Genomic DNA, 24,820 nt, shown 5'->3' on the forward strand with positions numbered 1-24,820 from the left:
TATCTTCAGATCAATGTAAATCAATGTCAGAAAGTAAATAATGGACGGTGGATTTTAAAGCATAAAGAGTTTTCAATTTGTTGCTGTTATTTTGATAATATATTTAAGTGTTTGTGTATGTCTCCAATTACTGTTCTTGTTCCGCAGGTTTGCCATCAGCAAATTTAGCTGCACCTAACCTTACTGTAGAAGAAGGAAAGTCTATCACATTATCTTGCAGTGTTGCAGGCGATCCAGTTCCGAATTTGTACTGGGATGTCGGTAATCTGATTTCCAAGCATATGGTAAGGCTTATGTTTGGCTCTGTGCTCATAGAGAGGGTAGTGTCTTAAAACTTGAGGTTGCATTAACCTAGTGATGAGCATTTAATATTTTATATGTCACAGAGAGACCTTTATGATGAGTTTTGGATGCACATTTACTTTCCGTGTATCTTTAATTAATAAAGACTAATACAGGTGTGCATATTAGTCGTGTCTGCCCAGTAAATGGGAAAGTCTCTATGTCCTAGTGAGTTTTTTTGTATCATCATGAGCAAAGTGGGTGACTCTCCTTGTGGTCTTTTCCTTTGGAGGAAGGTAGGTAGAAATTCAAGGATTAAAACAATTTTTCTCATTAGAGAGTTGAAATATGGAGAAATAGAATAACTTCTGATTTCTTCCCTTGCCTAAGCCTGCTTCAGGATGGAAACAATTTTCTAATGTTATACACACACACACACACACACACGTATATTTTCTCTCTAATTAGGGGAAGAAACCATAAATCTTGTCACCTTAAGATCCTTACTAACAAGGATTTTTTTTTCTGTTAATTCTTTTGTAGAATGAAACAAGCCACACACAGGGCTCCTTAAGGATAACTAACATTTCATCTGATGACAGTGGAAAGCAAATCTCTTGTGTGGCAGAAAATCTCGTAGGGGAAGATCAAGATTCTGTCAACCTCACTGTACACTGTACGTAATCAGACAGGCATGTGTTTTTAATAGCAAATGATCATGGACACACCTACATGTGTCACTGGGTCACTGTAGGTGTTGCTAAAGTGTGTTAAAAATGTTTAGGCAGTATTTTGTGGGTACTTAATTAAGAGACCATCAGTTTTTTTCACTTGTTCTATTTCTGCTAAACTCTCTTACTCATGCATTGTGTTTCTTTTAAGATTGTTATTATTATTATTATTATATTTTTATCTTCAGCTTGTCCTCTGTGCCTTCCTCATCTTTTGTTGCTACATATATTTTCAGCAGGATATCCTCCTCTGGTTAATAAGTTTTAGTGTAAATTCTGATTAATCCATTTCTAAAAATTTCTTCTTTATGCAAGCAAAATGAATTTTAAATTGTGATATTTAAAGCATTGCCTGGCTGTTCATAAACACCTAATTGTGTTGTTGATGCAGTAAAACCTCATTAGTTTGACATCAAGTTTCTGTGGGAAGGTCCAATTTAAGCTGTCAAAAATTATTATCACCTAGAAAACTTATTGTTATTCTAAATTTTAGTATACATTGAGATTGAGATATAGGATATTAATGCTTTTTAAACATATGTGCATTACTTCCCAGTATTATAAATAACACAACACATCTTAACATGCCAGATGGTGGTGTTCAGTGTGAATGTGTATTCAGTAAAAATCATATAATTTTCACATCATTACAAATTCTGAGCTGGCATGGTATAAATTAATGAGGCTCTATTCTGTTTGGATTAGGGTTTGGTTGAGAATATACACTTTTCACATCATTGCATATATGTCAGAATGAATACACATTGCACACATGCAGCACATGCTTACTGGAGTGAATCACTGAAATTACCAACCTAATTATTTATTACTGTCAGAACCACCTCTGCCCAGTAGATACTGGACTCCTAATTTCTCATCATTTCACCCACTCTCAGAAGCCTGAAGTCAATGCTATCCCCCAAACATATGCAACCAGCTTCGAACATATGTTCTTTAAATCAGCACCTCCCCCAAAGCTCATCTGACATGGTGGAATAAGTGGTTCTGGGTTTGGGGGCCTGGGCTGGTGGGAGGAGGTAAGTGTAGAACCTGCCCTATCATGTTCTTTGTAACACAGACCTCTAAATAGGTGTGTTTTACGTGTGTTCTTTATTCTGGATAATGGATTTAGAGCTCCCTTCCCCAAATTGTGTTTAAATTGAATTTTTATACATGACGTAACATATGAAAAAAATATTACACCTATGACAGGTATTTGATAAAAAATTAAGTTTGTAAATTTAAGTTTTATAGTATTGCATTTCTTAAGATGAAGAACCCTGTTACAACACACATCTGCAGAGTTCAGATACTCCCTGTGCTCACTTAGAAGGAATTTCACTGCTAACTGGAAATCTTCCTGTAGATTTTGAAGGTGAATTAGTCTCTCTTATCAGCTTTGCTTCTTCTTGTTGTCCTGGGAGGATTTATCTGAGCACAAATAGGAGGTAAAATCAGATAATATCAGGTTATCTAATAAGGACATTCAGATTCAGAATTTTCTCGGTTTAAGCAAATATCTATGTGATCACTGTAATTTGAGGAATTGACCATAGAGCTATCACATTCAAGATCAAGAGTAGAAGGAATAAATGATAGAGAATATTAACAACTGAGATAACATTTGCAGTGTCCCCACAAAGGGTAGATGATGTTTCCCCTTTTTGTATTGAACTACAAGGTGCGGAACCCGTATAACCAGGGAGCAGTGTCTGAATGGGCAGGGCTACTGGATTAGGCATCAGGAGACCTGGATTCCTGTTTCAGATTTGCCTCTCAGTTACATTTATTTTCAGCAGGACAACCTTGACTAAGTCACTTAATCGCATTGGACTTGGGTTCCTTCATCTGAAAAATGATGCCATTAGATCTTGAAGGTCTTTTCTGGCCTTTGATTTTGTAGTTATCAGTCAGGCCACATTAAAATAAAAAGTGATGAGGGATTTTAAATGCCTTCATTCAAACTAAGTACTTTGTTTAAAAATGCTACTTGATAATGTTTGTTTACCCCTGAAACATAAATTGCTTTATACTTAAAATCATTTCTAGCTTGTTTGTCTAGGTTTAGAAAGAACTCTAGACATTTAGAGGATAATAGAAAGAGCATTGGCATTTGAAATCTAGCACAAATGGACTGAACTATAATGGAATGTGATGCTTTTAAAGGACATTTTCTATTTACAAGCAGTGACAAATCACAATTTATCATACTTTATAGTAATCAGTCAAAATTAGTAGCAACATTCATGACATTGATCAATTAGATAAGTTATGTGAGATTAGCGCTTCTGTCAAGACTTCCAAAGTCATGTTTTGTCATTATTTGTATTATTTAATGAGGAAACAATGTATAAATAGTGCCCCTCAATCTTTTCATAATGAATATACATAACACTAAGGCATATGTATTAGAAATCAAGTTAACCTCAAATGAACCTTTTCCACTGTCAGAAATCTCTTGGCTCTGTTTGGAGCTGGTTCTTACACTGAATAAATTTTAAAAATGACTGTGGTGCATGGGTCTTAAGTAAAGTAGAGAAAGGAGTCTTTCTGAAGCTCTCTGTGGGGAATTAAAACAACTTTAATAATAATACAAAATATTGATGGATTCCAGAGTTCATAGTTATATATTTTCTTAACCCAAACAATAGTGAATAAGATTCCCCTATCTTAGAAATCTGGACATGGGGCGAATTCTGAGCGTTCTGATGCTATTAACTCTCTCTTTTTCAATTTAGTTGCTCCAACTATCACATTTCTCGAATCTCCAACCTCAGACCACCACTGGTGCATTCCATTCACTGTGAAAGGCAACCCCAAACCAGCGCTTCAGTGGTTCTATAACGGGGCAATATTGAATGAGTCCAAATACATCTGTACTAAAATCCATGTTACCAATCACACGGAATACCATGGCTGCCTCCAGCTGGATAATCCCACTCATATGAACAACGGGGACTACAAGTTAGTAGCCAAGAATGAGTATGGGAAGGATGAGAAACAGATTTCTGCTCACTTCATGGGCAGGCCTGGTATTGACACTGGTGAGTATTTGATGCTTTTGCATTGGGGAGAGGATTGGGATGTTACTCAGCTATTACCTAAATCATGTATACAATGAACCACCCCCAAACCAAGTGACTTGAAATGCTATTATCTAGTGGAATTATATTCAACTGGGGTAGGTTTTGTGACATGAGTCTTTATTCTGGGGCTCAGGTCTACACAGGTCTGCATCTTATGACAAGTGTGGAGTATAGGAGGCCATCTAAACATCTGTGAGTCTTTTTAGGGCCATGGTTCATGGTCTTTTTAGGTTCATGGTCTCTTCAGTCTATATGCCAAGTCTGTAGCAGGGATCATTTAAAAAATAATCTAATATACATGTTTGATTTTGTCTCCAGTGATTAATGAGATTTTGTACCCATGAAGGCAAAACTCATGCAAAACTTTGAGCAGCCTAATTGTATTTGGTTGGCTCATAAATATTTATATTTATTTTCCATCCCTTCTCTGTAATTCACATTCCTTTCTCATCCATGGTTGAAAAACCATTGTCCTGAAATGCTTTGCTCATCTGGAATCGTTGCATTGAGGTATTATTATTATTTTTTTTATCATAGCCTGAATTGTTTTTCTAGGAGTGGTAATATTTTTGATATGACCAATAGGTAGAAGAGGTTAGAAGGTTAGAAGAAAGATGACAGGCATCAAGGATCCACATTGTGGCTAGGTTGAGAATTTCAGTTTGAAGCCCAGTAATATTAGAGATTATTGCCTTGCATTTACTTGCCTCAGGTACTGTCATGCAGTGGAAAATTCCTCTTTTCTTAATAAATTTAGTTAGCTTATAACATTATATAAGTTTTTGATTGCACAATAATGTAATTCGACATCACTACATACTACATCAGGCTCACCACCAACTGTCTCATTTCCATCCATCTCCCTAGTATTGACCTCTTTTATCCTTTTTTCCACCAGCAATACCTTTCTGGTAACCACATTTTGTTCTTTGTATCTGTTTGTTTTTGTTTGTTTTATATTTACATTCCACATATGAGTGAGGTTATACAATATTTGACTTTCTTCAGCTGACTTTATCACTAGCTATTTTTAAGTCATACATCTGACAAAGGGTTAATATCCAAAATATATAAAGAACTCATACCATTCAACAACCCAAACCAACCTGATTAAATAATGGGCAGAGGATCTGAATAGACACTTCTCCAAAGAAAACATACAGATTGCCAACAAGCACATGGAAAGATGTTCGTCATTACTAATTATCAGAGAAATGCAAATCAAAGCCCCAATGAGATATCACCTCATATCTGTTAGAATCTTTATTATCAAAAAGAGAAGATATAGCAAGTGTTGGGGAGAAGGTGAAGAAAAGGGGGGCTTGTATGTTATTGATGGGAATGTAAATCAGCGCAGTCACTATGGAAAACAATATGGAAAGTCCTCAAAAAATTAAGAATAGAAATATCATGTGATCCAGTTATCTATCTTTTGGGTATTTATCTGAATAATAGAACACTAATTCAAAAAATATATAGTGCCCTTATGTTCAGTGGAATGTTCTTATTTGCTCTATCTTGTAGCCCCAAACCTGATATCATTGTGGAGGCCGAGGCTTGTGGTAGGCTATTGGGACCTGTGTGTAAATGGAATTTCTCATTGTAATAGCTCTAAGTTCATTAAAGTCACCTGAAGATGACTTGGGAAGGCAAAAGGAAATTTGAAGTTCTGTGAGGCAGTGCCTGCTTGGGCAGCATATGCTGTGTGGCTTACCAAGCCGCTCCACAGTCAAAGGTGATGGATGTGAAGACACCAAACAATAGATGAGAATGCAGTCGTTCTCATTACATAATAAATCTTCCCACTATCCTGGTATTTATTAAACAGCTTTTTAAATATGCAAGCTTCCTTGGCTTGTTCAAAATGTGATTTGAATTATATAAGTTTGATTTACAAACAGCCTTTCAGGAGCACATAAAACAAACTAAGTTTGGATGCCTTACCCAGACACCTTGGCAGTTGTTATATTTCTCATTAAATCTTCTTAATTGAGAATTTAGCTGCCTGGCTACATTTGCCATGGTAAATCTCTAGATTACTGTTTCTTCCTGCATATTTGGGGGAATATAGCATTGTTGTTAAGTTTATAGACTGTTTTGAGACAACTGCTTTGTTAGTTTTTAACCAATATTTTGTTTGTGACTCTGTATTTTTCAGGTAGCTAATAAGAAACTTTTTATGTAGAGGTTTCAGGTGTACAACAGTATAAATCAATATCTGAATATATAATATTATGTTGGCCACCAAAAGTCTAGATTCTATCCATCATCATGCAATTGACTCTTTTTATTCTTCCAGTAAATTATATTATTATTATAGTCTTAGCATTTGTTTTTACTTTGTTTGTTCATTTGTTTTGTATCTTTATTTTCCATGTTTGAGTGAAAACCTACATTGTTTATCTTTCTCTATCTGACTTATTTTACCAAGCATAATGCCCCCTAGGTCCATTCATGTCATTGCAAATGGTAGGACTGCACACATTTTTATACCTGAGTAGAATTCCACTGTGCATGTATACATCTCCTTTATCCAGTCATAGGCTGATGTTCACTTAGGTTGTTTCCAACTCTTGGCTATTGTGTATAATGGTGACATAACCATGGGGTACATATATTTCTTCAAATTATTGTTTTCATGTTCTTGTGAATAATGTTAGATTTACAGAAAAGTTGCAAAGAATGTACAGAGAGTCACTAAAGAGCCCTCACCCAATTTTCTCCATTGTTAACATCTTGCATTATTTTTATTTCTCAAAACTAAGAATCTGACATTTGTATGTTACTCTTAACTAAAATTCAGAATTGATTTGAATTTCACCATTGACTGCCTTTTGAAACTGTTGGAGGTGAACTTGATTCAGGGTGAAGGGCTGGCATTTAAAGTTTTAGACATGTTCTGTGTGCTTTGATATATACACAGCTCTGCCAGTGGAAAGCCTGTAATTTCTATTTTAGATAGGATTTTGATGTATTTTCTTAAACATTTCTGTAGGGTGCCAATATGTGGGAGAATTTAACTACTCTTATTCATGTGACCTCGTTTTTATTGAACATTTCTGTAGTTTTAACTTATCTAGTGATAGAAAGAATTGCTTTCTAGCATAAGAATAATTGGAGTCTCTCAAATATTCTCTTTAAAAGAAATAATTTATCAAAAATAAGTTATTTTATGAGGATTTTCTCTTTTCCTTGTGTTCATTATTTTTTATTAGATCTTTAAAAATAATTTCAAAAATTCTACTTTTAGAAAAGACTTTTTTTATTTGAATATTTACTCAAGGGCTAGCTATCAAGGATTAAATAAAAGTGGAAATGAGAAAGACTTGACCCACCATGACAGTAGATATAAATGGCCCTAATGGGTCATCAACCCTTTAGGTTTAATTGATGGGTCATCAATTAAAAATTGACTTCATTTGGCTTGTGTGATAGAATTTTTGTGGGCATTTATGAGATTTGTAGCCATGTCATATGTCCTGGTCTTTCCTAGAATTGCTGTCTCTTCCTCTAATCTCCCTTTAAAACTAAAGAAAAAAATAAACAAATTGTACCTATACCTATTATAGGTGCAATTTTCCTGCTGTCTATAGGTACATTCCAAATTAAGGATAACAGTTTGAGTTCGGTGTATATTCCTTCAACATGTCTGTTGTCACCATATAGCAATTAATGAAGAAGCATTGCTGTCACAGAGCTTTTTGATAAGACGTTTCTGCTATTTTTCTTCCTACTTGTTTTGATGACTTCCTTCTTGTTCCATTGTCAGTCTCCTGGCTTACAAGGCACAGGGAGCCTGGGCTCACTGTGAAGCCACTGCAATGCCACACACAGACAGAATTCAGTGGCAGTTCTGTGTCCTTACAGTATGTGCTCCTCATGCAGCTCAGAACTGAGATTTTCATGGGTGGGGACCTTGCTTAGGAATCCATTCTCTACTTGGGATTAGAGAATGAAGAGCATCAAAATCAATGAAAATACAAATGAAAAAAACGTAAGCAAAAGTCCCTAAACAAGAATAGGTGACCCTGAAAGAAGATGGACAAGTTGCTGTACTTTAATACTGATTGTTGATTGTTTTCACTGCTATCTGGAGTGGAGACACTGGATATGGGGGCAGATGCTCTGCTTTTCACTTGGAGGAAGGATAGGGTGGACATACCATCCTGTATCGGTCAGGCCTAGAAGGTGCCATCCATGGAGAGGGGTAAAGGCAGTAAAGATTCCTGTACGATGTCTTTCCTCATTGCTGAGCCTTGCAGACCTCAGACTCTGACCCCAGGCCCAGATCAGTTGCTAATGTTATCAGATCTGTAGAGGTTAGAAGGTCCCCACTTTCCAAGTCAATGCCTTCCCCATCTGCTAATCACTGGAAACTTGGCTTGGAGGAAAGATTTTCACAATTTCAAAGTGCTAGACAGATCATTTTGGAATCAGGCTTATAACTGAACTCAGTTCTAGTCAGTTTTGGGTTATGTTTAAAGCACAAAACCCAACTTTCAGCTTCAAAACGAAATTTAGAAAACAATAGTTTTTATATTTTGAGTACACCCAAGAGCACAACTTGTGACAGTAAGCTAATTTTATTTATTTCATTTTTGTTTCCATTCTTCCTTTAAAATTTATTCACAGGAATAATCTGGCTTCAAGAACAGTAACATCCTACTCCTTGGCGCACATTACAATTAACTGGATCGTTTTAATTATTATTTTATTTCATTTTTAAGATACATTCTTGGGACCCATCTCTAGCAATTTTGATTCACTGGCCCCTGGATGAGGCTTGGGTTTTGGCTCTATTTGTTTTCAAAATCCCCAGGGATTCCAAAGTTGAGGATCAGTGCTTTGGGTGGGTGCTTTGACCCAAGGGAGATTTTTCTGCTCATCGTTGAGTAATAAACAACAATTCTTTGGTGACTTTAGTTGCAAATAAAATCTCAACTGATAGAGCATGCATGTCCTGTATGAGTTAGAAATCAGAACTCTGCACTTGGTTTAATGGCCAGTCTTTATGCCCAGAAGGGACTTTTAACTTTGGTCAAACTTCTTGTGCAGTTGTGGGCTAAAACTACTTGAAATTTAATGAGCATACAGATCTCCTGTTTAACCATATTAAAACAGACTAAACAGATTCTGTTTAAAATGCAAATTTTGATTCTGTGGGTTGGAGAAAGGACTAAGATTCTGTATTCTTAAGCTCCATCATGTGCTGATGCTGCAGATCCTTGAGTCACATTTGAGTAGTGGGGTGATTCATGTCTCTCCTGCAAATGGGGGTGGGGCACCAGAAGAACTAATCACACATCCATTAAGATTACCTCACTGACTCCCTGAGCATATCAACTGTGATAGTGACTAAAATATAGATGAGCTGGTATGTAGAGTTGCGCTTTAATTTGGTAAAAATATAGGATGAGTACATACATGACTTAAGAAGGCTTGGGAGAGTGAATAAAAAGTAAGACAGCAGAGCAGGCACCCACATGGGAAGTTCAGGGTTATCTGAGGATTCTTCAAAGATTCTCTGTATCTTATTTAGCTTACGGGCCAAAAATGAGGCTTGTCTAAGATGAAATTGATCCGCAATGTGATTGCCATTGGAATTTAACACTACATATAGAACAATCTCTTCATGAACAAGGAGGTGTGCAAGGGGAACTGAGTAGAGATTAGAAGAACTGAGGGTGTCTTTTAAAGCAGAAATTAATGGCAGAGAGATTGCTTGCGGAGATTGCATGAGGAAGAAACTTGAAGCCATTGCTGCTGTTTTCTGATCAGATAACAAAAGTTTCAAGAATTTTCAAGGTCAGAAATTTTTATGAATATGACCATATTGATTATTTAAGATAGATTCTATTGAAATGACAACCCAAGTGATGACTTTTTCAGGTTTGGAGCAAATTTAGCCGAAGCACTCAGTAATAAAATACCCTTGTTTTAAAGCTTCCCAGTCTTTAGGCGGTACATAAAGAGTGTCTCGCTGGCCCACTCATTCAGGAAGAATGTCACAGCTCAAGAATGCTCATTCACACAAGCAGTGGGAGTTAGTGACTTATGCTGCCTAATTCTGGATCAGTTATCTCCTATGCAAAATGCACGTCAGGAACAAACTATAAATATTGGAAGAGTTTTCCCCACAGCTTCTTAGTAGTGCTATTTTATCAAAAGATTTATGACTTCTGGATGAACTAGCTCTCTCTGTAGCACTTAGAATTGCCCCCACACTGGCAGATTTAGGTTTGGCGTACTTAGGTCAAAGAATGCAGAGGAAGAATTTCTCCAAATGTTACATTGAGAAAATGTAAAGCTCCCCTCTGTTTGCCTGTTAGGCTATTTGTCTCTACCCGTTTTTTGTCCTGGTAATGAAAGAAAAGAACATTCTACCTGTCTCTCTGCCTTAACCAAGAAGAGCATGGTTCAACCATAGACTCATAATAATCATGATAATTAAGATTTATACTTAAATAGCTCTTTATGTCTCAAGAGTACTAATGTTAATTAATTATGCTCCCCGAAGCTCCTGAGGAGTTGCCAAAGCTAGAGCTATTATCTTCTCCTGTCTCATAGAAGCTTCCTTTGTTAGAGAAAAAGTGAAGAGACTTATAATGCTGCACAGCACATTAGAGGTTCAGTCAGAAATGAGACCCAGACATCTGAACCCCACAATGTTTTCAGGCCCTGAGTTCAGCCTGGGATGCAGAGAGGTAAGAGAGAAGGATCTGGAAACTCAAGATGGACTGCCATGGGTTAGAAAGCATTGTTGACAAAGCAAGGATCATTTACTTGAAAAGAGCGCATCTTTTCCTATTGTCTTATGATATGAAATTCTCTGAAATATTTTTCAAGATCACATCCAAGTGTGCAAATGGAACAGATAGAAGTCTTTTTCTTTTGGGGCATTTAAGAGAAAGAAAAAGCTTAAAGGAGGAAACAGATGAGTCTTCTGGCCCCTCCATTATTTTTATCTTCACAGCAGAGTGGAAGGTGAACCATACTGCTCTGATACCAGTCTTCTCACAGTTTTTTTTTAAATCCTACAAATGTGTTTTCTGTTTAACTGTAGAGTGTTACAGTGAAAAAAGTCATAAAGATTTACTCATGAAGATTTACTCATCAGCTATGGCAGATGAGAAAATGGAAGTAAAAAGGCCCTCACTTTAAGTCCTTTAGCATGGGATTAAGAGGATGGTGAAGTATTTTGAGTTGATATTTTCAGGAGAAAAGTTTGATATTATCATCCACATTTGGAAGTCTAAATGCCCTAAGGGTTTATATCTTGAGGTGTGGAAGTCGCACATTTAAAGCAGAGTTGTGTCAGGATGCTGTGTGGCTGCAACTTGGTCTCTATTCTTCTCCCTGGGAGTACTTCAGGCAGCCTCCTGGGCCTGTCAGACTTCTGCCCTTAGTTCCTAACAACACGAGTTGGATCAAGTGCCAAATGGAGTCACATGTCACTTTGCAGCAGGAATATATTCTGAAAAATGTGTCATTAGGTGACTTTGCAAAGGCCATAGGGTGCAATTACATAGTCTAGGTGGTCCAGCCTGCTGTGCAGCTGGGGACCAGGGCTGAGAATGTCCTGAAGTGACATGACTGTCCAAGTGAGGGGAACACCCAGAGTGGCTCCATAGACATCAGAAAATAGGATATGAATATCAGACAAGCAGACATTCGAGCTCCTCTGTGCTGATTTGGTGCTCGTCTTTTGGCTGGGAAGGAGTTGGGGTTCCTGCTCTTAAGTGAGTGGTTGAGGTACACAGCTGTTTGCAGTGTTCATGGGCATAAGTGGAGTTTCCAGATTTCCATGTTCTAGTCAGAGACTCCCAGCATGAAGTGTTAGGTCTTGGTGCCACCTCCTGCTGCCTATATCTGAGATTTCTCACCTGATGAAGATAGTAGGACAGTATTCAAAGAGGCATAACCCTTTTTAAGTCTCCACTATGAGCAGATGCTGCCCATTTATCATTGATTCACCCTCTTTTTGTTGGATTTTTTTTCCCCTCCTACCAGTGTTTACCTTTCCTCATTCACCCTTTAGAGTTGAATATCTCCAGCAGGGACTTCTGCTTTTACCATGTAATGGTTTATAATGAATGTATTGAAAGGAGTCTGTTAGAGATTAGACTTAAAAAATGGCAGGATATTTTCACAATTTGACCATTGCCAGAAGTCTAAAAAAGGAAGTGATGATTGTTTTTCTGTACATTTAAGACGATGTTAGTCACTACCTCACTACTGAAGGGTAAATATTATGGAAAGTTATCTTGGCTGAGAAGCTGCTGGAAACAAAATGCTGTTCTTGATGAGTAGAGGGCAGCTGGAGTAGCACAACTCTTGTTTTTCATAAACACTAGGTATCTGTGTTCATTCGCCCATGTGCCTGGCTGCGTAAACCTTTGTGCGTGAAAAGGCATTTCTTTCTTGCAGCAACAGGCCTTCATCAGGCATCGTGAAGTATGGTAGAGAGGAAGAAACCCCATTATGGTTGTTCCCACATGTCTTTCTGCCAGTTTCATAAATTTGCACCAAATTGACTTTTATTGACAATTAAAGTAATGTGGCAATAGGTGTTATACTCTGGGGACATGCAGTTAGGAATAGTGCTTTTCAGAAAGTTTTAGACATGTACTGCTGGTTTTGCTGGTAAACTTCGTCAGAAATGCAATCATTGATATGGATCATAAATCTAGAAAATGGTCTGTTTTCCAGATTATTGGCTAACCTACTTTATTTGGATTCTAATACAAATCCCATTTTTCTACATCCAACATTTGCTATAATAAATTGATTGGATTTGATGTTCTTAGTCCTTCCTGGGAGCTCTGTGACAGTAATGTGTTTGATGTTCCTTTACTGTGATGGTACTGATGAAACCCGTCTGACAGTCATAGTCCCTGAGTCCCTTTCAGTGTGTCCCTTATATAAATCTGGCTTTGAATCCTCAGTCTCATCTTACTTTCTTTTGGAATCACAGAAGGCCCACCAATCCCATGTGCAGTGTCTCTGGGAGCATGAGAACAAAACCAGGTGACTGATTTGTCCTGGTTAGCACTGAAAGTCTCTGTCTGGGATAACTAATTCCTGGAAAAACTGCAAGGTTTTGCTTAGAACTAAAATCTAAAGTCTAGGAATCCCCTTGATTTCAGGTAATCTAGGATGATTAATGATCATAGTATAAGTGAAGGTTCATATATATATATATATATATATATATATACATATATATCGAAATACTTAGAAAAAGTCAACTTAATGAATTATTAAACAAAATAGTTCTTTCCTCCTGCCTTTGAAAATATGTGCTTGTAATTTTAGACCTGGAAGGCTGAATTAAAGTTAAATTCTCATGGTGTTTCATGCTGGGACATAATGGTTTGGTAGTGCTAGTCTGAGCCATGCCCTTTGCCCTGACTGTGACTATGCAATGAGAGGTGGATATATCTGAGATAATGAGTGTGTGTGTGTGTGTGTGTATGTATACCTTCCAGCCCACCTGTCTAGCTCAGTCCTTAACCCTTCCTTGGGTATTAGGTAAGAGTAAGCTCCTCCTGGTGGTGTGGCCACCATGGGACTGACAGATTAAAGGGGAACTGGCTTAAGTGGGTGTGGGGCAGTTTGGAGGGAAATTTGGTTATTGAAAGATAGAATGAAGTCTAGAAATAATGACTGGGTTCTGGTGGCAAGTTCTTTGCAGATTCAGAAGGCTTGGTAAGAGGAGGATCAGAGTGGGGTCTTCTGAATAATGGAATACTGAGCAGTTCAAAGGATCACTTGCTCATTTGGGGTGATAGAAATTTTCCTTTGGCAAGCGTAGGACATTCTCATCACTTGGGGTCACCATTTGCTCCAGAATTATGCAAGGGAAAGAATTTCAGAAGACGGAAGGCACTCTGCAAATGACATCACTGGGGTGCCGCTGGGATTTCTTGCTCTTTTTACTCACTGAATTACCAGTCAAACTATAGGACAGCCTTTAAGACCTTTCACAGGAAGGGCCTATGTCAGCTACAAAAAATCCTGACAATACATATTGATGTGCTGAAACTCAAAACTGCTTTAAAATGGTATTTTGGATAATAAAGCTCAAAGTGAAATACAAATACTGGAATCAGTGTTTCCATATGAATTGATGCAGGCTCATTACACGTGGTTGTGCACTGCACAGTTTCAGGTGGTACCATCACACAGACCACAGTCTGGATGACGCCCCCTAAGTTATGCAAAGTGTGGATGGCAGGGCTGTAGGCAGCCTCCCAGAATCAATGTGCACAACCATTTACTTAATTTTCCCCCTGCTAAATAAACAAAAAGACCAAAACAACAACAACAAGAAATCAGAAAAACCCCTTAGACATAGACAGCAGATTTGTGGTTGTCATGGGGAAAAAGATTTGGGAGGGGCGTGAGTGAAATAGAAAAGGGCATCAATTGTGTGATGATGGATGGAAACTAGACTTGGTGGTGATCATGAGGTAATGTATGTTGGGTCATAACACTATACAACTGAAACTTAAGTTAGAAACCAATGATACCTCAATTTAAAAGGGATTAGCTGTTGAAAGGAAAAAGATATTTTGCTAGTTGAGCTGTGTAAAAAATGAAACCTCTAATTTGACCATTAGGGCCAATTTTATTTGATTCTTTAGTTTGACTAAGCTTGATTAGTCACTGGGGGATACATAAATGGAAAACTGGCTCAAGTTTCACTATAAGTGATATTTTCTGCTAAGATTTCAGAAGTGGAATGATAACAGTAAGCTTCATGATTTATAAGTTTTACTTTTTTACATTATGAAGACTGAAGGCATAGTAAGTAGCTCTGGAAATTTGGTTTTGTAATCAGGTATATATTATACAAAAATTTAATTTTATTTCCAAGTAGGCTTTTATATAGAGAACCAGTTAGTTCTGAGTAGAAAATGTTTTTTTGCAGATGATAGTTGAAAAATGTATTTTTGCAAATTCTCTTGGGAATACTTTAAAATAGAATATTCTGATAATCTTGGTGACTAACGTCATCCAACAAAATTAAGTGGATATGCTTTTGAGTTTCATTCTGATATAACATTTATTTATAATCTCTAATATGTGAATGGTTTCAATAGAGAAAATATATTTATTTTTCTGTGTTGTATTAGGGCAAAAATAAAGGGGTTTCTTCAGTCTTGGGACCACCCCCCAACCCCCAAGGCCAAGTGAAAAGCAAAACTGTGCTTTAGAAATCATTATACACAATGACTAATATGTGGTTGTCATTGAAAATGGATCTGCCAAACATATTTTGAAAGTAACTCCCAAATCATCAGAGAATAACAAAAGTGGTCTGGAAATCATCTGTCTCTGGAATAAAAATATCAAAATTGCAATTAAAATGACCAACCATATAAGAAAAATGAAATTAAGAAATTGTTGTATTTATTGATTAATGAAGTTTTTTTCAGCCAAAGTGACTGTGATTTCTCTTTATTTTCTTCTTTGGAGGGTGGAGGTTATGGGACTAAGGAGGGAAGGAGTTAACACAATACAAACCAAGAGTTTTAAGGTTTATTTAACCTGTTTTGTAGAACATTCTATTCAATTAAAAAAAACTTTAATCGATATTTAGTTTATTTAGTTGACATAAGTCAGTAATTTTTAAATACCATGTGTGTACTTACAAATCTTTGTTTTGCTTTTATAGGTTCAAGCATGTATTATACTGATGTAATTTATGAAGGTAGCTATCCTGTTGTCTTTATTTTCTATTTTTTCAAAATGGTTGTCTAAAATAAGACCTTTAAGCTCAGTTAAATATACACTTCAAGCATTATATAGGCCAAAATACTATTTCAAAAATCATTCAATATTGATGGCTGTTTTCCCTTGATATTTACAGTGTGTGCCGTAAATAACATTTTCTCTCTCTTGCCCTGTTCTTGGAAGCAGTAAATCTATTGTGCTCTAACAGACATTTTGATTCCATAATTGGGAACTAATTACCTGTTTGAAAGCCATGGCTACCAAGAAAAGGAGGGTATATCAGTTTCTGGCTATGACAGTAAACGCAATTCAAAATTATGATTTTTGTATAATGAGGTCCTTCGGCTCTCAGATAGGAAACTCAAAGGTAGGGGGCTTGGCTCAACTAACAGCTCAACCATGTCATGAGGGACTGAGATTTTTTTCATCTGTGCACTCCCCTGCCCTTTGTGCTGACTTCACTGAAGGTTCTTTCCCCTTAATAGTTTTTACCTGAGGCCCAACAGAGGGGCTACTGTCCTTCACATGGATGGGAGAAAGGGGGAGAATTTCTGAAAATGTTCCAGAAGGAAGAGAACTTCCCCAGCATCCTCAATTTGATTCAAGACACAGTTGAGTCCATTTTACCTCCATTATTGATAAGAAAAATGGATGAACCCTTAACTGAGGGTTTAAATTTAAATCAGTTTAAATCAAGTCAATCCTCTGATGAACTATAACCCCTTGAATTAAATGGGGTTTTCTTAGCAATGTGGAAGGCAAGAAACCAAAAGGTCCACTATGCTAGTTTTAAATGAATTATCTTTTTCTACTTTTGCTTTTTAAATTGAATGATAGGCACATTTCACTAGTGTAAAAATCTAACTTTAACAGATTTTCAAACCACCTTCATGATCTGAAGAAGCAGCAGGCTAAATTTCAATATTTGGCTTGAAATTTAAGTTTGATTAATGAAGACCTTTAAAGTTGAAAGTTAGATGGATTAAAAAGTTATATTTATTTACACATTTAACTTATAAAATATTCCATTCTTTAATTTTATACTCATATATACATATTGACGTTTGACATTTTCTATAAATCAATTCTATGTTTGAGTTTTTATTTTATGTGTGTATATTTAACTTGAGCTGATTTTAACTAGGGAATTATATTGTCTTTGCTTGTTTTATGCATGTTAAACTATTTCTTCTAAGTTGTGGTTTGGATGATTTTGTGCATGTGATATGTATTTTTTTTCTTTTGATATGATTTAAAGGGAATATGTCAAATTGTATCACAAAGAAATATGTTTGAATTGTGATTTTACTTTTAAAAACTATGTTTTGCACTCCCATCCAGTAACTTCAAGATTTGAAATTGTTCCTTCTCATTGGCCTCAAATGTCACTTTGGATCTTTGAGTCAAAATGTTATGACTAAACTAATGTTTTGATGTAATGATACTTTAGTGATTTAATATCATATGAGGAGTTGGATATAATATGAAAAGGGAAAAATAAGCAAACAATTGAAATTTCTGTGTTTGAAATTTGTAAACTTTAATATATTCAAAATGAAAATGGTAAGAATGTAGTTTTGGAGTCAATAATAGAACAGCAAGGCCTCCCTGGTGGTGTGGTGCAAGGGTCTAAATCTCAGCACAATCAAGCTATTGCCAGCCACTGCAGCCTGAGTTTGAGCCCCCTGGTCAGGGATGCTAACCCACATGGCACAACAGACCTCTCCTATTTCCCCTGCTGCTCCCCTCAGCAGTGTATTTTGGTAGATCTGCTTATTCTGCTCCCTACTCTGTCTCTGGTGAATCCTCTCACCCCCACACCTCTGGCCTATACCCCAATTTTTGTATGCATAAATAAATAAAATAAATCTTAAAAAATAATAGAACAGCAAAGAAAAAATAGATGATTTTTATTTTACTTTCATTCACATTCAAAAGAACACTCTGCTAATAAAAATATCATTTGGATTGGTTGCTCCAAAGCTGGCATGATAATTCTACAGAGGGAAGTTTACTGAGGCTGACTTAATGAGGCTATTTGTTCAGGATGGAAATTGAAAGCACCATATCCATTTAGAATAAAAATGCGAAACATTTATAAACACCATTGTGTTTCACATTTTAGATACCAAGAGTTCTCTATGACCTTTAATAGATAATATTATTAATAAAAGCTTTGATGGCCTACAAAAGCCTCAGTCCTTTATCTACCTCCTGATCCATGTAGGTTTAAGTGATTCAGAATATGGTGACTACATTTGAGACATGGCCGTGTAAGAACTATCCTTGGAATTTTAAATATCGTGTTGGCACAATTTCCTATCTATTAATTCTGAAGTTGAAACACTGGCAATTCAGGACTCTTCAAAAGAGACCATATTGCTGATCCTACATTCTGTCTTGGGTGACCACCCCTAACCCAGTGAGAAGTCACTGCCCTGAATCAGTGTTGCTGATTTCAAGTGGTGTACATGTCTAGACTCTGCCGACTTCCTACCAAATGACCCTGAACTAGTCACTTAACTTTCCTCAGCTGACATTCTTCAGCTGTAACATTGGCAGCTAGACTCAACTTCTAAAACCCTTCCAGGTCCATGAAACTATGACTCTTGGATGATTGATTCTTTCATACTTATATCAAACTCCTCATCAAAAAAAGGGATGTATTCTTATGGTCAAAGAAAAACTTTAAATCTGTTTGAGAATTTGATCAGCAAAACAATGGTGTAAAGGTCTGGGTTGCATAAAATGTTGGCATCATGCAATCCCAGTGCTATGAGATTTAACCCAACAGTTGGATCATTCCTTCCCAGGCAGGCTGTAAGTGGTTTGGAATCTTTGTGATTTGTCTTACTTTGTTCTGTAGCCTCGTGTTGTTGGCAGCCTAATGACAACTTCATGGTTTCTCCTCCTGTTGCTTTCTCTAATTTAAGATTATGGGACTGCAGCAAATGACATAGGGGACACCACGAACCGAAGCAATGATAGCTTTACCCCAGATATGACTGACAAAACCGGTCGGGAGCATCTCTCGGTGAGTTGGATAAATAGTTGTTCCCTACATTGGCTCTGAGTATGTTGGATGCTTAATTAAGTTGGAGGAATGCAGCTGCTTCAATGCCTGTCTTTCAACAAGACGTTTTAAGGTCCAGATGTAGACGGGCCATTAAAGGTTAGTTGGTCAAAACAGAAAGGTTTAAGAGAAGCCATAGAGGTGCTAATGGCCTCTGACTTATTTGCTTCCCTTTGTGCACCACCTTAATTGCTAGTAGTTCCCATTTTCTTTTCTTTAAAAAAAAATTTTATTTATTTATTTATTTATTTTAAAGAAGATTTATTTATTTATTTATACAAGCACTGGGTATAGTCTGAAGCGTGGGAGGGTGAGAGAATTCATCAGAGCCAGAGGGGAGAGGAGAGCAGAACAGGCAGATTGACAAAGTACACTGCTGAGGGGAGCAGTGGGCAGCAGGAGAGATCTGTGCACCTTGTGGGACCCTCTTCTGGCGGCCGGGGATCGAACTGGCGCTGCAGAGGCTGCAGGAGCTTTGCAACCCAGCGCTCAACCCCTGCGCCACAGGGGAGGCCCTAAAAAATTATTTTATTGAAGTAACATTGGTTTATAGGACTTTGTAGGTTTCATGTGTGTGGTTCCTATTTTAAATAACTATCTTGAGGACCTCCCCTGTGGCGCAGTGGTTGAGCGCTGGGTTGCGAAGCTGCCCGCGGCCTCTGCGGCGCCGGTTCGATCCCCGGCTGCTCCCCGGCCACCGGAGGAGGGTCCCACAAGGCGCAAAGACCCCTCCTGCCGCCCGCTGCTCCCCTCAGCAGTGTACTTCGGTCCTTCTGCCTGCTCTGCTCCCCGCTCTGGCTCTGGTGAATTCTCTCACCCTCCCGCGCTTCTGACTGTACCCAGTGTATGTATAAACAAAACAAACAAACAAATAAATAAATAAATAACCATGCCTCTATTAAAAAAAAAAAAAATCTATCTTTGGAAAGGTTATCACTAAGAAGAGCAAGAAACCAGCTTTCTTGTTCAGGAATCTTTATAATTAAAATTATTCTTGTCCTCCACACCACAAAAATATCTCCTTAAGTATTTAAATAAAAGTCCCAGTGCCCAGCAAATGTTAGGAAGAGAACCTGTAGGTTCTGGAAGGGACTGGATGTGAGATTTAAAAGTATGAATGAAACTCAGATCTTTCATTGAGGAAATTACCTTCAGTCAGGGACCTGGAATGTGAATATGGGCATCCAAACTACAAGCAGAAGTTGAAGAATATGAGGAGAGAGATAGTGGAGCAAGCTCTCCACTCCTTCCTGCTGGGAGAACCAGGAGAGCCTGGTGCCACAGGTGGCATTTTCCACAACCAGCATAGGACGTCTGGGATTTGGATAGAGGAACAGAGGAGAGGGCAATTTAGGTGTGTGAACAAGAGCTTGCAGACTGGGAACAGTCTTCATTGGATAGTCAGGCTCATGAAGGGCAGTGGTTGGGAGCAAGGCTGAAGTTGCTTGTTCCACACCATGAGGTCCTGAATCACATGGGCAAATGGTTAGATTTATTGTACAGCGAGGGAGTGATGAAGGGGGTTCACTCAAGAGGTCCCGGCAGGCTTTTCTCCATTCCTTTCTTTTCCTCACATGTCCTAGGCACACAGACTCATGTGTGGTCAACTCTGCCTCCTTATAAACCCCAAACCCACTGCCTCTCCCCACCTTCTTTGCCACGGCCGCACACAAACCCAGGGTGGAAAAGTCACAGAGCCTGTTCTTGTGTGGTCTGCAGGCAAAGACTAGTCCTTGCATTTTAAGTTGTTCAAAACAAAACAAAAGAAGAATGATATTTTGAAACACATGGAAACTTCATGAAATTGAAAAAAACAGTGCCCTTGAAGTTTTATCGGAACAGTCACACCCATTTTCAAACTGTGACTGATTTTGTGCTCCCGTGGCAGTGCAGTAGTTGCAGCCAAGTCCATGTGGCCTGAAGAGCCAACACTGTTTCCTAGCTGATCCTTTACAGAGAAAGTTTGCCACAATTGGGTCTTCCTGGATGACCACGACGGCCCCCTGCCTACCCACCCACCCCCCTCTGCTCCCACTCTCATCGTACAGTCTTTCTCCACACAGTGACCTCAGTAATCCTTTTCAAGTACAAATCAGATCTCGATTCTTTCCAGTGCAACTTTAATAAAATTTTATTATAAAACCATACTCCCCATGATGGCCATACTTTGCCCTCAGCTGTCTCTGACTTGACTGACAACACTCTTCTAACCGCTTAACACCTGTTCTTTTAATGTTTTCATGATTACTTCATGCTTACTCTTGATTTACAACCTTTACATTTGCTGTCCCCTCTAAAAGGCGTGTAGCTCCTGATGGGCTTCACATGGCGTTAGTGAGGGTGGCCAGCAGGCAGCCATTACCCTGTTTAATTTTCTTCTTATTTTCTGTAATAAGCTTGCTTATTTATTTGTTTACGTGTCTCTTTCCCTCCCCTAGATTATTCAGTGTGATTACTCATTGTATAGGCAACCTGGTCAGTATTTTTCTGTATCCCCAGCCCCCAGAATAGTGTCTGGTACCAAGGAGGTACTTAGTAAAATAAATGAATGATGAAAACTATAGAATGAGTTGCAGAACAGAACTTAGAGTCTGGTATAGTAATAAAGAGATGTGGTTCACATTTAGACCAGAGCCAGGGTAGTAGAAATGGGGTGCTCATAAGCAGATGCTGCCAAACTACAATTCCAAATCTTCATATCCAGTAGATGGAGACACACAGACACACAGACACACAGACACACACACACACACGCACTCCCATAGATGACTGTATGTATTACACTGAAATAATGAGGACAAATGCTGTGGCAAATCAAGAACATAATGTTTCTGCTTTGTACAGTCATTTCCATTTTTATTCTAGTACCAAATCACTTAATGTTTCTTAGTGTGAGAAAATTATTTGGGTATATGAAGAATCCAGGATGGGTGTGTTTATGTAATGCAATTAGTAAAAATTATATGTTAATCTTAGTTTTCTTTCTTGAACCAAGTGATGAAATTAAGCCCTTAATTTGCATATTAATTTTATTTGAACTGTCTAAAGTAGGGTCACTGGAAAGCAAGGTTAATGACAATCTTTGTTGAAAGTCTGGATGTTATGATTCTAAGATGCCTAGAAATCTGCCTGATAATACTGTGAGAATTTAAAGAAACTTTTAAAATTATATGTGGATCAGATGTTAGATAGATAGATAGTTCCTGCTCACAGGGGGATATTAGATTAAAAGAAGTTTCAGAGCCAGGGAGCTGATACCAAGTATTTAAGTACTTTCCAATGTAGGTAGGAGACCGTACTTAGTACTGTGACAGGTTGTGGGCCTCAGAGAAAGTCTTCTTACTTCTCTCCATCTCTGTTTTCTTATCTCCAAGATAAAGTTTGAACTTGATTTTTAGGTATTTCCTTCTCTCTGTAGATATCTGGCATTTAATAATGTGGTAAAGAAAGTTATGGCTAAAATACTTTGATTTCATTTCTATGGAACTGTTAGATAAATTTTCCATGGAACTGTTAGATAAATCTTGAAAACAAAACAACACAAAAACCACCCAGAATAATTAGGTAAGTTTGAGGGAAATAGTCTTCGTTAGTACAAGTTGATCCATTATTAGCCTTCTAGGAATCCAAACCATTCTGTAAATGGACAAGTTAAGTTTGGACTCAAATATTTGCAGAAGTGCTCTCTGGGAAAGCCACTCACGGCTGAAGTTTCAGAGGAGAATTGTCACACCTTTGCTCCACCCTTGCTAAGTGCTTGGCGTTTGTTCTTTTCTGATACTTTGTGACTTATTTAATGGTGTCCCCATCTGACATGAAAGAATGCATTGCAGGAGGAACACATCTTTTCATTGTTATCCCAACTTTACTATCAGTCACATGCTTTGGTGAGGCAGTATTATAATGGATACATCACAGGATAAATCACAGGTTTTATACTTGAGCCGAATTTGGTTCAAGTCCCAAGCTTAAAAGATGTGATCTTGGCCTCCTTATTTAACTTTTTCTAAATCTCAGTTTTATCATGATCATCATCACCATCATGATCATCATCCTTCATTATCAACATAATTTATTTATTATCTATTGATGTGTAGACACTATTCCAAACCCAAAATCTACATTGATTATTAAGGATTTACAACAACCTGCAAAGTAAAATTAGATTATGAACTGCTGGGAGGTAAAGTAATTCTGAGGTTTGTAGCTAATAGGTGGTAAATATAAATTTTTAACCCAGGAAGAGCCCAAGCTCTTAATCTTGTCTACACTACTCTTACTATGAGATGATTTTATCAGTCAATATAAATTATGCTGCAGTAACAAAAATCCCCAAATCTTAGTGGCTTAAATCAACAAAGGTTTGGGCCTCCCTGGTGGTGCAGGGGTTAAGACGCAACCTATAAAGCTATCTGCAGCCACTGCAGCACAAGTTCGATCCCCTGCTAGGGAGCTACCCACATGGAGCAGCAGACCTTTCCTGACTCTCCTGCTGCTCCCCTCAGCAGTGTATTTCAGTCAATATGCATGTTCTATTCCCCACTCTGTCTCTGATGAATCCTCTCACCCCCCATCTCTGGCCTGTACCCCAGTTCTTGTATGCATAAATAAGTAAATCTTTTAAAAAAATCAACAAAGGTTTATTTTTTGCTTCATTACATGTGTTAGTTGAGAGCTCAGTCAGCCTCATCCTCTTTCTAAGACTAGGCTGACAAGACATTGCATTTTTGGAAAGCTAGCATTTATTACAACAGCGAGAAAGAGAACTAGGGAAAGACTTCTCAATTTTGGTACTATTGAAATTGGGGGAGGAGGATGAGTAATTCTTCATTATGGGGGCTATCCTTAGCACTGTGGGGTGTTTAGCCACATTCCTAGTCTCAACCCACTAGATGCCAGTAGCTCACTCCCCCCCTATGATAACACCCCCAAATTTCCAAATTTCTCTTAGGTGCAAGCAATAGCATCTCTGGCTGAGAATCACTGCCTAGTTTAAGATTTTGTGATACAAAGTATATCCTCCACCTGGCAGTGACTCTTGTCAACTCAGTGACCAGAGCTGACCATATAAACACATCTCACCACAATGAAGCCAGGAAGTGAATCTTACAAAGAGAATCACAGGGAAGAACTGAAATGTTTGGAAACTAACATTAATAATTACCACAGATGGGATAATATTTGTCTTGAGGATCATTATACAGATTAAATGAAACAATGAAGCTTAAGCATCTAAGTCAATATGGACATCTAACAGTTCAGAGGAGTCAGCAAACCATGTCTAGTTTTGGCTAACCATCTTTTCTTCTTATAAATAAAGTTTTATTGCTATACTGCCATATCTGTTTGTTCACATATTGTCTATGACTGCTTTAATGCTACACCAGTGGGGTTGAGTTATTACAACAGATAGACTATGGTTCCAGAGTCTAAAATATTTGCTGTCTGACCCTATACAGTAAAAGTTTGCCAACTTCTGGTTTATGGAATCAAACTATGTTAGGAAGCAGGAACTTCAACTGAGCAGCAGGAATGGAAGGAGTTATCTTTGTTTCAAAGAGGTTAATAAGTATGTAGCCTTATGTACTTGTGTCTCTGTGATCTTCAGTCCAGGGCTATGATAGGATCCATATTGATACTTATCTACTCTCTCTACTTGTATAACCCACATCTTATAATTGCACTTTTAAACCAAAAAAAGTGACCTATATCATAAATACAGAAAAGTGCATATGCCTTAAATCTACAATCGAATGAGTTTTCACAGGTTGAACTCACCCACAAGTGCCTTCTTGCGCACTTCCAGCCCTAGTTACTGCTACAGGATACCTTGATTTCTCAGAGCAATGGCAATCAACTTTAAAGCTATGCCTCTAAAACACAAAGAATCTTGTAAACAGCATTACCTC

General features: G+C 37.7%; 1 protein-coding gene across 6 annotated transcripts in view; it reads left to right on the plus strand.

Annotated features, from left to right (window-relative positions):
- NTRK2 (neurotrophic receptor tyrosine kinase 2) overlaps positions 1-24,820 on the plus strand; it is a 337,402-nt gene that overhangs the window by 55,102 nt on the left and 257,480 nt on the right. For all 6 annotated transcript variants that reach the window (XM_054689473.1, XM_054689472.1, XM_054689471.1 and 3 more), the window contains exons 6-10: positions 148-284; positions 826-958; positions 3,752-4,057; positions 15,780-15,815; positions 18,772-18,872. In XM_054689473.1, coding sequence (XP_054545448.1) covers positions 148-284; positions 826-958; positions 3,752-4,057; positions 15,780-15,815; positions 18,772-18,872 — 713 coding nt within the window. The remainder of the gene's footprint in view (positions 1-147; positions 285-825; positions 959-3,751; positions 4,058-15,779; positions 15,816-18,771; positions 18,873-24,820) is intronic.

Source organism: Talpa occidentalis, unplaced genomic scaffold (assembly GCF_014898055.3).
Source record: "Talpa occidentalis isolate TD23 unplaced genomic scaffold, MPIMG_talOcc4v2.1 talOcc4.7, whole genome shotgun sequence".
Classification (NCBI taxonomy): Eukaryota; Metazoa; Chordata; class Mammalia; order Eulipotyphla; family Talpidae; genus Talpa; species Talpa occidentalis.